General features: G+C 58.7%; 1 protein-coding gene across 3 annotated transcripts in view; it reads right to left on the bottom strand.

Moving 5' to 3' along the window:
- Window positions 1-17,153, bottom strand: part of CDK18 (cyclin dependent kinase 18) — a 34,250-nt gene that overhangs the window by 12,901 nt on the left and 4,196 nt on the right. For 2 of the 3 annotated variants that reach the window (XM_066983248.1, XM_013189758.3), the window contains exon 2: window positions 1,949-2,103. In XM_066983248.1, the coding sequence (XP_066839349.1) occupies window positions 1,949-2,072 (124 nt within the window). In that variant the 5' untranslated portion in view covers window positions 2,073-2,103. Of the gene's footprint in view, window positions 1-1,948; window positions 2,104-10,457; window positions 10,757-17,153 lie in introns of those variants that run through there. The other variant, XM_048070892.2, reaches the window with a different exon arrangement.

Here is a 17,153-nt window from a genome sequence, read left to right as displayed (position 1 = left end):
CTCCCCTACACAACCAAAGCGCTCCCCACCAAGGCCCCCCCAGGCACACGGCTGTGGGGGGAGCGCTCCCGGCTGCGAGGAGGGGGGCACAAAGCGGCCAGGAGATGTCTCAGACAGATGTGGTTATTGGGGCTCTCCAAAAACAGCCGCAGCAGTGGGATTAAGGGCGCCGTGGGGTGACCCCTGGGGGCTGTTTACACCCCGGGGAAACTCAGGCAAGAGGGAGGGAGCGGTGGGCACGGCGGGCAGCGAGCCTGGCTGGGCAGGGGGCTCGGCCGCAAGGCAGGGCTGTGCACGGGGGACACCGGGATGTGGGGTGTCCCCATGGGGAGCGAGGTGTTGGGGTGGCACCGGGGGTCCCACAGCCCTGCCGTGCTCCCAGCTCCACGCAGGATGATCTGATCACACCGTGGCACTGCCTAGTGCCGGCCCAACTCTTCCCAGCTCTCAGTCCCGCTCTGACTTTGCTCTTTTCCTTTCCCACCTACTTCAGGAGCGACACCGAAAGCCCGAGGACAGGCAGATGCTGCACGCGCTGCTTTGCCGTGCACGGACAAAGGAGGTGCCGTGACCAAATCCTCGTTACAGCAGCAGAACGGGGAAATCGCCTCTCCGACAGCCTCAGCTGGCACGGCGGAGGTAACGAGCCCGGGCTCAGCCATCCCAGGGCCGAGGTGCCCCGAGGGAGGCAACAGCAGCAGCAGCTGTCAGCGCCCGGCGCTTTCTTAGCCTCGCACCATTTTATCCTCACGGCTTCTGCGCATCTAATTAAGGGCTCAAGTCTAATTATAGCCCCGGCTGCTTGCTAGGGTGTGAGGGGCGGTGTGTGCATGTGAGGAGCAGGGAAGGAGGATGCGGAGAGATGCTGCGGAGGGCGGCTGGGGTGTCTGGAGGGGTATGAGGGGTGCCAGGAGCCGCAGGGGTGAGGAAAGGCAGCTCTGCATCGGTTACTGCCTCTCTCCTTTGGAGCAGGCTCGCTGGCAGAGACGAGCCCTCCCTGCTGGGCCAGCCACGAGTGCCAGGCAATTACATCACGGCCTCGGCCCCTGCTTGCAGCAAAAGTTTCTAGCAATTGTGGCTGCAGGGTGAGGGGGAAAAAAAAAAAAAACAACAACAAAAAAAAAACACGAACGTGACCCGAGCGGAGCCCAGGGCAGTGACACACGAACATGAACGGGCTGGCCCGGACAGAGCTGTTTTGCTAGGAGGCAGCAGCAAGCCCACGACGTGCTCGCCGGGGGCGGTTCAGCCTTGCACCCGCAGCAGCGAATCGCCCCCCGGCTGGCTCAAGCCCAGCTCCGTCGGGTTTCCCAGCGCCGCCTGCCAGCAGCTCGCCCTGCCTGCCCCTGCACGGCCGCCCCGCTGCGAGCTGCTGGGGCTCCTGCCCGCAGCGCTGCCTCTCCCGTGCCGAACCCGCAGCAGCCAGCCCAGCCTGCCCCAGCCTGCCGCGAGCGCTGCTCAGCACCGCTCGGGGAAGGGACGAGCACCGCCGCGCTCGCAGGGCTCCCGGCCCTCAACCTCTCCTGCACTGTGGAAACTGCACCCCAAAGGAGAAGGCTGCGGGTCCGGGAGGAAGCTCAGCGAGCCCCAGGCGCGCCCTACGTGCACCCTAGGAGCCCCAGGTGGACAGACAGCAAGGTCTCTGGGTTTGGTGGCAGCGGGTGCTGGCAGCCCCGGGGGGCTCGAGCATCGCCGTCACTTTGGGGTGGGCAGGAGGAGATCCCACGCTTTCACGCTCTCCACCTTAACCACAGATGTGTCATTCCTCTCTGCTCTGTGCAAATACCCGTCCCTCCTCGAGACTTGCCCTGTGCAGGCATAAATCTCTCTACAGATCAGGTTTAATAACAAGGTGTTGCTAATCCTGCCGCACGGATGGGGAGAGGAGCGCAGACAAAGGGGCAGCGGCTTTCCACGCGGCCAGCGGCGGGGGCCGGGGGCTCCTTACCTTCATTCCTCTGGTTGTTGAGCTGGTTGAACTGCTCCGTGAACTCCGTCAGCGACTCCTCGATGGTCTCCGTCCGAGGAACCGAGAGCGAGAACCTCCGCTTGAAGTTTTTCATCTTGTTCATTTTACCTCGTGCCCTGAGGGACGGCGGAGCCCTGCGGGGAAGGGGACGGAGCTGGCTGCGGGGTGCGGGGTGGGACAGACCCGCAGCCCCCCAGGCACCGGGGCCGGCAGCACCCAGAGCTGCACGTCCCTGCTAGGATCCCTGGGCATCCTCTGTGCCGGAGCCACGAGGGGAATCAGGAACCTCGTGTCACCGGGAGCTGACTGTGGTCAGGAGGTGCACGGGGCTTTTTCTGAGCTAATTGTCAGAGGCGAGCCCAGGGCAGAGCTGTGGACACTGAGTCACGGGCGTCAGCGCAGGGCATGCCTTAGAGCTTGCTTGGAAACTCCAGGAATGCCTGCAAAAGGGAAAAACACGGCAAAAGCAGAAGGAAAGCAAGAAAGAACGAACAGCGAGAGAAAAGACACCTTCCCAGGCAGTCCGGTCTCCCTGCTCTGCCCTTGCACAAAAAACTTCCCGAGCCAGCAGCAGGGTGCTGGGGGGAGCCAGGACCGGCCGAGGGGTCCCTGCCAGGGGAGATGCTCTGAGCTTGGTCTGCTCACAAGCTCTTCATTGACTCAGATCCGGTACAGGCGCTGGAATCTCCTTAGCCGGAGATCTGATTAGGGCAATAAACCCCTTAAACGAAGAAAACCCTCAAGGGACACATGGCGAAGCGTGCTGCGCCCGAGCAGCCCCACGAGCGGGCTGAGGGGGCTGGCTCTGGGCGTCTCCACCTTGCCCGCCTGCCAGGCTCGTCCTGGTGCTGGGAGCGGGCAGGACAAGAGCTGTGTGTGCACGGCCGGCTCCGTAGCACCAGCCCCGCCGCACTCAGGACTTGTTCCTCCTGCCGAGCACAGACCTAGCGAACGGCCATCTCACCCCAGAGGTGCAGACGTCGGGGTCTCACCCCCGACCAGCCCTGGCAGCCCCCAACCCATCTCCCAGGGTGTTTCCATTTGACAGCACCGCGCTCCTTTAACGCTGCTCTCCTCACCCAGCAGCCCAAGGGGGGATTTTAAGTGGGAAATCAGCCCTCGGGACCCAACGGGCACCCAGAGCTGCCCGGAGGGGGGCTCCATCCTGCACCCCAGCAGCCCCCAGCCCCTCTGCCCCAGCCCCCTCCGGGCCACGAGCACGAAGCCGCCGCGGTCGCATTCCAGACGGATGCGCTCAGCCGCAGCATCCGCAGCCAATGCATCGTGTCGCCAGGGCGACGGGAACACTTGGGCCGACATGCCTGCATCTGAAGGCTTAAAAGATTACCCTCAGCAACACAAACACTGCTGGCGTGGCTGCCACGCTCGGCTGCGACGCACGGCCTCCTGCGGCGGGTGCAATCCCCCGAAAATCCTTGGGATTATCCTTGGGATGCACCCGAACGCCGGGGACCCGCTCCCCTCGAGCGCCCTGCTCAGTAGGAAGCCCCACTCACCTCCCACCCTCAGCGATGCAAAACCCGAAAGCTGAAGGCCCCGCGTCGCTTGCATATGCGGGGGTATTTGGCTGGGGGTGGGAAGAGAGGCCAGAGGCTGCTTTGAGTTGCAAAGCGAGCAAGGAGGATGCCAGACGCATCCACTTCGGGCCTCAGACATTTAAATGTTTTCTCAGCTCTACAGGAGCATGCTTTGACAGCGAGATGCTGACGCTAATGAATGCGGCATTAACAAAGTCTCCAGGCTGGTGCTTTTCTCATGGCCCACAATAAAATCTCCGAGCAGCCTCGCTCCTCCTGAAGGGCAGGCAAAGCTTTGGAGACCGCTTTCCCAGCCCACGGCTCTGATCCGGCTCCTCACCTCGCAAACTGAGCAAGTTTTACCCTTAGGCACCGCCGGCGAGTGGAAGTGACACTGGTGTCATGGGCACCCAAGGAACTAAACTGGCCTGAAGAGCTCTGCTCCAGCTGCGCACGCAGACACTGCTCGAGCAGCACACGTATGAGGTGCAGATGCTCCTGGGCTCTTGCACTCCCAAATCACCAGGCAGGGAGCAGGGGAAATCTGAGCTGCTCCCAGCAGGGACGTCACAGGCTCAAACAAAAGACAAACTCCCCACATTAACCTCCAGCTAATCTCAATGATTATTCTTCAAAAATGAGAGCATACACAAGTTTCCTTACGCCTCTGGTGAAGGCTGTGCTCACAAACTGCAGGCTGGCAGCACCCTGAGCCACCCTTGCACACGCCCGTGCAAGGGCGCTGCGGTTACCTGCCTTCAGCTGGGCACAGCTCACCCCACTGCCACCTCCCCTACGGGCACCGTGGGCGCTGCTGGCACCTTTGGGATCTCCAGCCCCTTCCTTCAGCCGGAGCACCCTCCTGGGGCTGGGGGGGAGTGGGCTGGGGGCTGCTGCACCCCTCCAGCACGCCCGCCGTGCCCGGTGGCAGCGGTCACCCCTCCGTGCTGGGGACAAAGCGCTGCCCTGGCAGGAGGGGCACGGGATGGTCGGAACAAGCTGCACGGCGGGACCAGAAGGTCAGGAAAGGTGCTGAGCACAGGCTTTGCCCTCCAGGCAACCCCACAGCCTCCAGAAGGGCCCTCGACTCCAGGACCAGGGAATAAAACAGGGGAAACAGCACAGAGGTCTTTCCATCTCTTCCCTCTTAACAGCGCGGATGGTTAGAAGGCAAGCACCTTAGCACTGACAAATTTGTGCTCCAGATTGCTCTGAATCCTTCCCCTCCCTGCCATCAGCAGGAGTACCAGCAGCTACAGGCTGCTAAATATAAACCTGCTTGGAGAGGAAGTGGGGTGGGGGAAAAAATAGCACCGGGAGCGCCAGCTACCTCTGCTGCTCCGCGCGAGCCTGCCCTGCGCTCGTTATCTTTATGGCTCCGTGTAATTGCGGCTGTTCTTTCCAGGCAGCCCCGGACCTGCTTGGCATCTGCTGATGGGGTTCACGTCGAAGTGTTTGTCAGGTGGATTTTATGGGCTCGTTCTATTCTTAGCCTTCCACGCCTGCCGGCGAGGAGTTTGCTCTGTCCCACGGGGCCGCTCGGATCCAGGTGTCCCACGGCTGGGATTCAGCCCCCCTCCAGCAGCGGTGGCATCCCACGTCCTGCCTGGGTGCACGCACATTGCGCGGGCAGGAACACCCCATGGGGTGCGAGGGGCTTCGTCCCCCCCTTGGGGAGGGGGTAACCTGCAGCTGCATTGTTTTAGGAGAAGGTTTTGGGAGAAGGCATCCCCTCCACAGCTAATGGGAGCCGCACAGCCTGCTCCCACAGCACAGATTTCCAAGGAATTGTTGCTTGCGGCTGCCTATTTTCCCCGAATTTTAGCAGCAGTGCGCTAAAGGAAGCAGGGGCACTTACTGGCTTGCTGCGAAAGTGACACTTGGTAAGCAGAGCGATGAGATCACTCGTTTTACAGCCCCGAGGCTCTCAAAGCTCCCCGGGAATGAGGACAGCCCCTGGCCGGAGGCACCTCGGGGATGGAGGAAGGCGGCTGACTGCCGACATGCCGAAACACGACGTGGCGCGGTAGGGCACGCAGGGGGGGAAGCGATCTAAAATGGCAACGGGGAATTTAGGCATCAACAGGCAAAAATGAAATCACTCAGCCTGGACTTTGGCCAAGAAACGGGGATTAAAGCCAGCCGCGTGAATGATCTGCATTTACTGTAATGTAGTCAGATAGTAAATACTTGGCTAAAACACTTCAAAGAGCCCAAAGCTGAATCCCGTCAGGAAAGCTAATCACATGCTCCAGACAAGATGTTAACAATTCTTTAAACGCCGCGTTCGGAGCCACATTCGCTGCTCTAGCACCGACCATGCTCGCTATTTTTCAGCGAGCTATTCCCACAGGCATTCGGGCTGCGACTCTCCCCGTGAATCTCTCGCATTTGCACAGAAAACCCCCCTGGCTCTCTGCCGGGAAGCCAAGAGGCAGGTATTTTCGGCACAGACAAACCATCTTCAGCCTGCGGAGCTCTCCCCTTCCTCCTTCAGCGCATTGCAGAGGCTCGGAAGCAGGGCTTTCAAGCCACAACCACTTTATTGCTTCTCACAAATAAGTCAGTCCTTTTTTTTTTGTTGTTGTCGTTGCCATTTTAACAGACTCCTGCCCTCATTTCACAGCTGAAAAGGTGGAAGGCTTGGAGGGAATAGTCTGCTTTTTTAAACCCCAACCCCCCCGAGAGATTAACAGTTGTGTTTACAAGGCAAAATGAACAGTCCTATTCAGCAGTTACAGCCCATGCTCCCAGCTATTAGGTAGCACTGATTCGCTCCTGCAAGTATCGGGGAAATGGGGAATTCTGCTGGTGGAGCCCTGTTTGCTCTGCAAACACGGCTATCGTGCAACGCTGCGTGTGGCTACAGGGCTGAGCAAACACCGCGCGGAGGCACCAGTTGAATACGTGCCCCTGCTCACATCGCAAGGCCTGGAGACCGAAGTCGGAGCGACCAAGAGCTCAGCAGAGCAGCCCTTGAGCCCTCTCCACCCAGCAGCAGAAGCCGTCCCCGCTTCGCTCCTGGCGCGAGCCCCGGCGCAGAGGGAGGGCAGGGAGAAGCGGTGCGAGCTGCTGGGCGATGGGGGAGCGGTTGGCTCCTCCGTGGGACACATCCTGCATGGATTCCTCCTCCTCCTCCTCTGCTCTCCTGGCCTCGTGGGGCTACAGCTGGGTCCTTGGAGGTGTGCGGAAAGGGAGAGATTCGGGGCTGGTCTTAGGAGTCAGGCAGAAACCACAGCTGGCCTTGGGGACAACCTCGATGCCGAATTTGCTGCAGCAGCTGGGAATGCCAGCGGGGCAAGGGCAGAGAAGGATACCAGCCCCTGACCACCAGATGGATGTCTCCCCGGCTGCTCAGCTGTCGGCACAAATTCCTCCCCGGGGTAACGAGCTCCCAGCCGCTCCCTCCCCGCGAGGGATGCCACGGAGCAGAGCACAGCCCAAGCACCACGAAACATTCGTTTGGATGGACAGAGCTGCTCTGAGAACCAGCACAGCCCTGCAGAGAGGGGGCCGCATCCTGGGAGCCCCTGGGACAGGCAGCAGACCCTGCCCACCCCACAGCTGCCACCAGGACCCTTTTCTGTGCGGCTCTTTGTAGCAATGACACCCAAAAAGGGGAGAGATGAGGGGAGAGAGCGAGGCCAGCTCTCCTCCCTGCACGTTTGCCTCCCGTTGCTGCGCTCTGCTATGCAGGGCCCTGACATTTCCCTGCCACACAGGAAACAAAGCCCCTGCCAGGAGGTCGTGGTCCTGCAGGGGAGGGAGTGCAATCAATTCCTATTAATCTACGGGAGCCCTGCAGCAAACAGCAAGCCCATCATCCCAGGGCAGAGACCGCGCTGGGCATGATTGGAAAGGAAATTTCGGGTCTCCAGGGAGTCTGTCCACCCTCGTGTTACAATTTTTCTCTCTCCTGTACTGGCTCCTATGATTACAACAAACGCAGTGCACCAGGAAGGTGATTACAGCAGCCAGGAGTTCGCTGTCCTCTCTTCTCACATCTGCTGATCAGGGGAGGCTTGGGAGGAAAAATGAGCCCGCAGCAAATGCACGAGGCTGGCTTCCACCCCAGCTCTGTCTCCTTGCCTTCCCCAGCTGTATGTCGGGAATGATGATGCATCCTTCCTCCCTTCTCATTTCTTTGCCTCCTCCTCGGTCACGGGACGCTTGCTGGCAGCAGCCTGGTTTGTGGGGCACACGGAGGGCTTCCACCCTCCTCTCCCCAGCAGCTTCCCTCACTGCGATGGTGCCACGGGACATCGTTGGAAAGGAAACGACAGCACGGGTGAAACTCCAGCCACACACAAAGTCATCCTGGGAAGGCAAATGCTACGGACAGCTTCCCGCAGCCCCAGCCTTTCCAGAAACCTATAACCTGTGCCTGATGCACGGCTGGGAGCAGGAATCGCCGCCGCTCTGCTCGATGCGGCTCCGCTCCCCGTTGTCTCAGTGCCGACAATGAGCCCAGTAACACGAGCGCACAAAGGAGGTTTGTTCTGCCTCCTGCCTTGCCCACAGCCCTGCGTGGCGCAGCCGGCAGCTCTCCCTTGGCTCTTCCCTCCCCGGCCCGTGGTGAGATCAGGGCAGCGCCCAGGAGGGCACTAAAATGACCCTCGTTATTCCGGCAGCCACGAACACTGGGTGCTTATTCCTTGGCAGAGGACAACCTGAGAGAAGCGTCCAGTGTTCGGCTGCATCAACAACAGGCCGATAACAGGCAGCTCGCCCGCTGCAGCAGGGCCTCAATGCCTGCCTTGTTGCTGCCTGGGAGCTGTGCAGAGCCACCCGAAGGTGCCCGTGCCAGTGTCCCTCTGGTACCATCACTGTCTCCAGGGGATGAGCAGCCCAGGCTCACAGCCGGTGTCCGTCAGCCCGTCCCCCGCTCCAGCAGATGAAGTGCTGCTGCTGCTTGCCTCCAGCTGCAGAGCAGATCCGCAGGACAAGCAGTAGACGCACGAGTCTCGGCACAACCGCGCGACTTTCCCTGTCTCAGAGCCGACCAGGGTTGTGTTGGGCTCCAGGAAATGCTCCCACTGATGCTCATCTTGCAGCAGGAGCTATTTCAGTTATTGAGGTTGAATTTGCCATCAGCTGGGCACGCAGGGCACATGTCCCACTGGCAGCACTCACCACGATGTCAGCACTGCCCCACGGTGCTACGCCACGGCCAGGAGACCCGGGCTGTAATGAGCTGTCTGGAGGCAGAGAGCCAAGCTGGGGCTGCCAGAGAAGCAGCACTCCAGAGCTCAGGTATATTCCCGGAGGTGCTGCCGATCTGCCGCAGGACATTTAGCTATTGTCACCCCTTTTCCGTGAACCACGTTCTCCTCTCATCCTTCTCCTACCCCGCAGGCGCGTCCCTCCCAAGCACCACGCCGTGCGTCTGCCGAGTCCCTCGCGCGGTGAGTAGCTGCTGGAAGAGCAGCACACGGAACTGCCGGAGAGGAACACTCGCAGCAGAAGCCAGCCTGGTTCTTGCCTTTTATGACACCCAGCTGATTACTGGCTGACAGTTAACTAACAGCACCCAAGCTGCACCCCAGGCAGATTGGCTCTTCCTGCTGTGCCACCAGGACCTCGCTGGGACGCCCGCCTGCACCTTAGGAGCCCCTTGAGACCCGGGGTCCTGTGCTGCCCTCTCCCAGCATCGCCTCCCCGTTACCTGGCCATCACACCACGTCCCAAAGCACTCAGAGGCTCCTGAATATATAAGCACAGACAATAAAGTGTTCACCGATCCCGCTGAACGCTCCCAAAGCACCAACCAAACGCTGTCCCCCCCCCATAGCTGGCAGCCAGAGGTCCCAGGCAGCTCAGACAGACAGCGCAGGGGGTGCCAGCTTCCAGCTGCCAACGAAATTCGGTGTCAGCAGCACAAAGCCCCTTCTTTTCTCTCCCAGGAGTGTTTAACCTGCGGCCCAGGCTGTCAGCACCTGCCCTGCCTTTATCGCCAGCTGGGAGGAGGATCCATGCAGGAGGAGATCCCTGGCGCAGGAGCACCGAGCCCCTCCGAGCCTCCCCCCAGCACACCTGCGGCTCCGTCCCCCTGGAGGAAGCTAGGCCACGCTGCCACCCACACCCTCACCCAGCACAGGGTACGCAGGGTCTGCCGGCTTCTTAATTGCTGTTTTCTTTCCTTTTCTTTTTGTAATTGGAGCTTTCATTCCCTCCCCAGCCCACACAGAGCTCCCCAGGCTGCGAGCTCGTTCGCTGCTCTGCAACTGCCGTGCAGGCGAGCTCACGGAGAGCCAGGAGTTGCTTTCCTGCAGTGGTCACAGAAGCAGCAGTCTCCCTACCAGAAAATACTCCGATTTTCCCCGTGACCACTAATTTCATCTACCAAGCCCTCTCTTCCTGGCACAGGGCTGCAAGGAAGGCCACCAGCAAAGGCTGGGGGAAGCCAGAGGCAGGGGCTCGGACCTGCTGCCCACAGCCACGACCACGGCAGCTGGTGCCACGCTGCCCCTGCTCCAAAAGCCATGCTGGGGGATCGCACAGCCCTGCCCAGTCCCCTGCTGAAGGCATTCCTGAGAGGGTATTTAAGGAAACAAATTACATCCTGTACACCCGACGCCGCATTTCTCAAATTCCACGCAACTACCTCGGAGGAAACGGAGGGGGACAGCAGACAGCACGCACCAAAAAGGTGGGGAGGAGAAACAAGGGCTGGACTCCCACAAAAAGCCTTACCAGGGCAACCGTGGCATCAAAGGGTCTTGACAGGACCTCATTTCCCAGAGAAAATGGTTTTAACAAAACCAGAAGCCCAATGTTCATAAGGAGCACCACCACGAGCAGTCAGAGCAATGAGCAGCTCAGCTCTCACCCTGCATTTTCGAGGAGAGCGGACAGAAGCACACGGAGCCCAGCTTGCCGTGCTCTGCTGCCACGAACCTCACTTGCAAACCGTCCCTCTGCCCGTCACGCTCCCCACCCGCTGCAAATACCTGGGTCTGTGCCGCTCAGCCCCCCGGGCAGGCCATCGGCACCCCTCGGCAGGGAGGCAAAACACGGCTTTGTGCACCCAGCCCGGCACGGGGAGGAGGAGCTGCGGAGACTCCGCAAACAGCTCCGAGGGGATTAAGGCGCCTTCCTCCCACCGCGAGCTCAGACCCAGGAGCTCCTTGGAGCCAACCCCGCTAATAAAGCGGCCCCACGCCGCGCTCGGACGGATCTTTCTGCAGCAACAGGAAAATAAATGAATGAAAGGAGCCGGTGTTCCTGAACTACTGCTCCCCACCCTGGCACCAGCTGCTGGGGGGTTTCTCCCCAGCACTGCGCCCCGGAGCAGCGGTCCCACCGCTCGGCATTCGGCAAGTAAAACTCTTTGCAGCAGCGTTTCAAATCTGTTTTATTTAAAGCTCCGGAACAGTCACATGATAGCAAGGTAGTGAGCAAACACTGCAAGTCTGCTTCCCTGCCAAGGATTGGGCTAATCTGGTATTTAATCTTAAACCAGTTGTGCACCCATCCTCGGAGGGCCCTGTGCACGTGTGCCTGTGCATTTCGTGCTCAGAGACGCAGCCACACAGGTAGGAGCACAACGAGCCAACACTCGAGGAATCGGAGGATTTCAAAGCACAGCACAAGCTGTAATTACTCCTGGCATCCCCGTCTCCTCCAGAATGGGAGCAGCGCTGCTGCGAGCCCTTTCATCCCCTCCTTACCAGGGCTCCCGCGGCGGTGCTGAGCCCCAGCCGGGGGCAGCTGTGCAGGTGGACAGCACCGTGGGGCTGGGGGGGTTTAAGCAGCCCCCTGAAGCAGCACGGGGGGGTTAAGCAGCCCCCCGAACCAGCAGGTGGCTGCCAGGGGTCCCAGTGAGATGGGTTACGAAGCACTGGACTCTGCAAGAGCTCGGCGGTGCTGCCTGGGTGCTGAGCTCCCCTGCACCCCCTGCCCATCCCGAAGCTGGCAGCTTTTCCCTGTGCTCCGAGAGGAGCCGAGTGTCCCTTCCTCTCCTCCTCTCTTCCCGTGGCTTCTCAGATCTCAGGGCTGATAGAGCCGCAAGAACACCGCGCGCCTTCTTTCTGCGCATGAAGCACTTTGCAAAGAGCCAGGGGCTGGGCAGCGCAGTGAAAACCAGACATTGTCTGGGCCACACGCAGGGAAGGAATAATGCAGAAACAAACAGAGATTTTCACAGTAGCAAACGTCTCAGGGAACAACCGGCGCAAGCAAATGAAGCGGATCCTCGGATGGTCCAGCCCCAGATGGGATCTGAGCACAGCAATCGACAGGAGATGGGCAGCTCCACTTTCTGAGATCTGGGGGTTGCCAACCAGGTTGTGCCCAGAGCCCAAAACCCTTCTCAGTAACGGCCTTGCCCCCTCCACCAACTTCCAGAGGAAGACCCAGGAGAGCAGAAAGGCAGGAGGCTGGTGCGAGACGCAGCGAGCTCCCCGTGCTTTGCTCCTCATCCTGATGTCCCCAGGTGGCCTGACGTCTCCTGGCAGCCCAGGACGAGACGTGCCAGCAGACCAGACTGTCCTGCTACATCCCAGGTGCTGCCTTCCAGGGAACCCCACTGTCCTTCTGCACTGCCCAGAGGAAGCCACCCCGCTGCAGCTAACCCCCACCACTACGACATGTTCATGTTAACCCCCACTCCGACCTGCCTGGGTACCAGAGGGAGATATCCCAGATGTACAAACAGATCAGGCATGCCTCAGTGCCTGCGAACCTCTGCTCACTTCCCTATGGAGGGCAACATTTCACGCATATCTGGGAACTCAGCGAGCGCTCACTGTTTAGATAAACCTTGTTCCTTATTAAACTGTAAATAACATCTGCTTTGCCAGGCCAAGCCCCAGCTTGGTGTCCTGAAAGTTGCGGTGTCAGTCATGAGAATGGCAGACAAAGCAAGTGCAGCTGATGGTTTTTAACAGACAGAATCTATTTTTTGAACCTTGTTTTTCCCCTCCCATCCCATCTCTTCCCTCCCAAGCCACCTCCCTGCTCCTCTTTCTGAACCCCCGCAGTTCTCGTTGCGGACTGGCTCGGGCTCCCCCAGCTTTGCTGTCCTTGACAAACTCGATGCATTTCTGCACGAGCCTTGGCAATGGGGGAGATAACAGAGTGCAGAACGAGATAAACAGAGTGGAAGAGAGGGAGGGAGGGAGGGAGGGAGATCTCCTGCAGGAACACACACGGCTGGACTCACCAGTCCTTGGCACTGCTAGGGAAGGATAGGTGCTAGTGGACGCTGGCTGACCTGTGGCCTGCATCCTCCTGCCCTCTTGTAGGACACCAGAAGTCCTGAAACAATTTCAGACATTTCCCCCCAAAAACAGAGCACACCCACACTTCCACGTGGTGCTCGGCAACAAGCCGCTAGAGTCAAGGGGGCTCCAGGCTCGGGAAGGGAGATGAGAAGGGACTACATCAAGCAGGAGCCCTCAGAGCTCGCTCGCTTGTGTTCAGTCCTGCTCCTCTCCTGCCTCACAAGCCGATAAGCTGTGTGCTTCACAGAAACCGCTCGAGATAAGAAAGGATTATAATCCTGAGACCCAAAGAAACGGGAAATTTGGCTGGTGTTCACGCGGCAGACCATCAGCTGAGCCGTGCCGCCCCCTCCCACCCAATTCTCCTCTCCTGCGCTGCCTGCGCCCACCGCAACCCCCTGGCCTGCAGTGCTGCTATCATGGTGCGATTAGTTGCACAATTAATCGTTAATAGGAAGGGATTGGAAGGGATTAAGTACTTAAATAGAACACACGCTGCTAATGGTAATTTATAAAAACACGCCTTCTCCCTCAGATACTGTGTCATGTTTTCAGGGAATTAAAACGACTGACGTGGACCTTTTCCCTGCACCTCCTGCGCAGAAGAAATGTGTTTCCATCCCCGTGGAGCTGCAGCCTGGGGCTGGGAGGGTCTGGGCAGCACGAGGGGCACCGCAGCTCAACCCAGCCCCAGCTCCCCAGGACAGGGCAGCAGCCGGAGCGCCAGGAGAGCTCCTCCCTGCTGCTGCTCCTTCCAGGGGCTCTCAGGGTTACTGCTGAAGCAGGAGGATGGTGCTGGGAGGGTTGTGCCGGTGGTGCTGGGGGGCGCGTGCTGTGACAGCTCACTTGATGGAGAGAGCAGTTTTGGGACACAGCAGCGCTCTTTGCATTTTTAATTGTCTTCTGGATGAGACACTACGCAACCCCTGGGTACGACCAAAAAGCGTTAGATCTGCCGGTTCTGCCTCCTTCAGACTCCCGAGCAGGTAACGTTCCCCTCTTCATCCCGTCTCACACACACCCATTTACATTGCAAATAGTGTTTGCTAATTTCTGCCTAAAGCCCAGGTGCCGGGAGGCTGCCCAGGTGCCCCAGACCATCCCGGCATTTCTGAGCCCCTTCAAAGAAGCTGAAAACAGTTTGGAGGCAGCCGGCAAATGCAATACTCAATCTGTGCTGCTGCGGCTTCGGTCCCCGTGTCCCCATGTCCCCTCGGCCACAGGCGCAGCCCTTGGTGCTGAGCAGGACTTTTCATGCAGCCTGCGGCGGCCCCGACAGCCCATCCTCCCCACCTCAGAGCAGTTTTCTGCCTTGCATCAAAAGCCAAAACAGGCGGAAAAACAAACCCCTTGGCTCTTCCGATCGGGGCAGTCTGAGGCGTCCCTTGGAGGTTTCTTGCCTCGACCACACAAGCCTGCAGTGTGGCTTGGCCCTGCAGAGGCTTCCTCCACACCGGGCAGCGTTTCAGACTCCTGCTCTACCTCTAAAAGCGAAATACACCAGGGCTGGGCCAGCTGATGGGCTCTGCACGGGTCCTGCCCCTGCTCCGTCTGCTGTGAGGGGTGACACGGGCTCTCCAGGGTCCCCTGGGACCCCAAATGATGGCCAGCTCTGCTCAGGGCACGTGCCATCGCGGGCGGTCCCCCCAGTGCAGCTCTGCTAGCAGCCCTGAACCTGCTCTGGGGACAAACGGAGGCTTTCAGCCTCCAGGGCTGCTCGTTTCCCTCCTCTGGCCGGTGCCACGCTCCCAAAACAGACGGGATCAATGCTGCTGTTGTAGAGGCAGTTCGCAAGGGCTGCGAAGCTCGCCCCTAGATGTGGTCTTCTTCAAGCAGGACCTTGGCAGACCTGCAGGAGAGGCTCTCCCTGCTGCCTCCGCCCGGGATGCAGCTGCTCCCTGCTCTGGATGAACACTGGCCTTCAGTCCCCCAGCTGCAAACACTGAAAGCAAAGAGCAGGCAGAGGTACCCAGCTGGGTACGTCCCTCCTGGGAGCCTGATGGGCAGGGCTGCAAGTCAGATACCACCGTGATGGGCAAAATACAAAGGACAGATAAGAGCAGGCTGGGATTTGTGAGATACAGTGTGTTCCTGACCGCCTATACTTCCTGCAGGCTGTGGCACAGCAATTAGTGTGCAGCAGTTAGTTAATAATTACACGCTGACCGGCCCTCGGGAACATCCGTAGCAGATTCTCCTCACACTTCAATCACTGCTCCAGTCTGAGGCATGAAGAACAGATGCTGGAAAGGTTTTTATGCCTAAAGTAACACAGGAGCAGCTCCTCACCCCTCTGATGACTTTGTTTGAGGACACCCAAGCATTTCACCAATACCTCAGCCAAGCTGTGAATTCGGCCACTATCCCCCCTCAGAGACGGAGGCACAGAGATGGGACCCAACTCACCCAAACCCAAACAGCAAGGCAGTGGTAGAGCCAGGAAAGCATCCAGGAGATCCAGAACTGGATCCGGCCTCCAGACCACTACCTCAGCACCATTTCCATCTTCATTCTGCTCTTTATAGATCCCTGCTGCCTTCATCTGGTGTTCTGGGAGCAGACCCTGCCTGAGCCTCGGCAGCACGCTCTCCGCCAGGCCAGCGGCGATGCTGGCGCTGCAGAAATGAGTGGGTAGCTTCCAGCCCTCCGTGCCATCTAGGTGACAGCACACATCACAGCACAGATCCTACAATGAAACTGGAGAGGATTTGTGATGCTCACAGCCTTGGCTGGTGCCAAAATTACCACGCCTTGTGCTGCTGTGGGTCCCCTGACTTCAGCGGAGCAGCGCTGACTTACACTCGGGTGCCTGGTGAAGCATGGCAGGGAGCAGCTTAACCCAACCGCACGGGCAGGTGCGATAGGAGGACACATTTCCTGGGTGAAAAGAGGTCACCTCAGCGGCTACGACACCCTTCAAACCAGATTTTCACAGAATCACAGAACGGTTTGGGTTGGAAGGGACCTTAAAGATCACCCAATTCGGGACACCTCCCACCAGCCCCATCCGGCCTGGCCTTAAACACTTCCAGGGATGGGGCATCCACAGCTTCTCTGGGCAATTTTAGATATTCAGAGTCTGAAAGACCAAAAAAAAAAAAAGGAACCAAAGTGCTACTGTAGACCCCGGTAGGCCCCCAGCTACGTCTCTGGTACCTACAGATCAGCAGCACTTGCTCCAGCACAGGCTCAGTGCATAAGCTGCCAGCCTAAGAGGCTTTCCCCCAGACAATTCAAGCCACGCTAGGCAGCGTAAAACCATGCTCCCAGGGGAGCTCCATGCTGGAACACAAGAAACAACAACAAAAAAAAAAACCTCCATACGTGAATTTATATGCGCGTGCATGTTCGCAGAGTTACGGCTCCCGTTCACAAACCTCATCAGATTCAGCAACTAAAAATAGAGACGGCTTCAAGAGTGGGCAGCGCAGGGAGAAGCGGGCGCGATGGAGGAGCGACGGTGAGGGGGGGTGCAGCTAAATCTAGTGGGGGTCATAAATCACAGCCCCCAGGTGGTTCCAGCGTATTAACGCTTATCAAATAATTAACTAGACTGAGTGGAAATAAACTGTTTAAATCAAAATAGAGAAACGGCAGAAACAAGCAGAAGGCTTGGAGTGTTGCTGCTTCCCAAAAAAGGCACATTTTGATTTGTTCCGAGGCTGCAGTGCTCCTGATCAGCTTCAACAGTCTCCTCTTTCTAATTTAGCAATTCAATTAAAAGTCATCAAACCCACAGCAGCACTCTGTGAACCCAGCCAAACCCAGCCCCCTGCCCTGCTCCAAAGCCCCCGGCTGGGGAATTTGGGGTTGTTTTAAAGGAATCAGCCAGGCATTTCAGAGGTTGGGGAAGAAAGAGAGGGAGGGGGAGCGAGTTCACGCAGAAGCCTTCTGCAATAAAACACTTCCCTGCATGTCAGGTCGTGAGGAAAGGCTGAACAGGTGCCCAGAAGAGAAATAAAATTCTTGTCACAGCAGTGTCCCTCTGGGGGAGCTCCCCAGACCTCAGCGAGAGACCAGCTCTCAGCTCCAGCCCAGCACAAAGCAGCAGCACTGGAGACTTGCTTAGACCTCAGGTTTGGGAGCCAGGGCCAGGAATACACTCCTGGCCTCAGTTTCCCCATCTGATAAATGGGGATGATAGTGCCAGCTCAAGGGTGTCATGAGGGTGAATTGTATGGGTGTAGCAAACAAAGAATAACACAATAATCGGATTAAATGCTCCATTAATTTGCAACGAAGTGCCCTCATTAGCAGTGCCATTCCTTCCAGGTACAGAGAAGCCGTGCACCGTCACCTTCCCTTTCCATGTACTACTAAAAGGGCAGCAAACCCTGCACTGCTCCATCCTGTTTACTTCCTCCGCTGTGCATCACAAGCACTAACAGCTCTGATGATACCATGTGTTCCCACGGTGCTGGC

This window comes from Anser cygnoides, chromosome 25 (genome assembly GCF_040182565.1).
Source record: "Anser cygnoides isolate HZ-2024a breed goose chromosome 25, Taihu_goose_T2T_genome, whole genome shotgun sequence".
Taxonomy (NCBI): domain Eukaryota; kingdom Metazoa; phylum Chordata; class Aves; order Anseriformes; family Anatidae; genus Anser; species Anser cygnoides.
The sequence above is the reverse complement of the archived record's forward strand: the minus strand, read 5'-3'. Positions and strand labels throughout refer to the sequence as shown.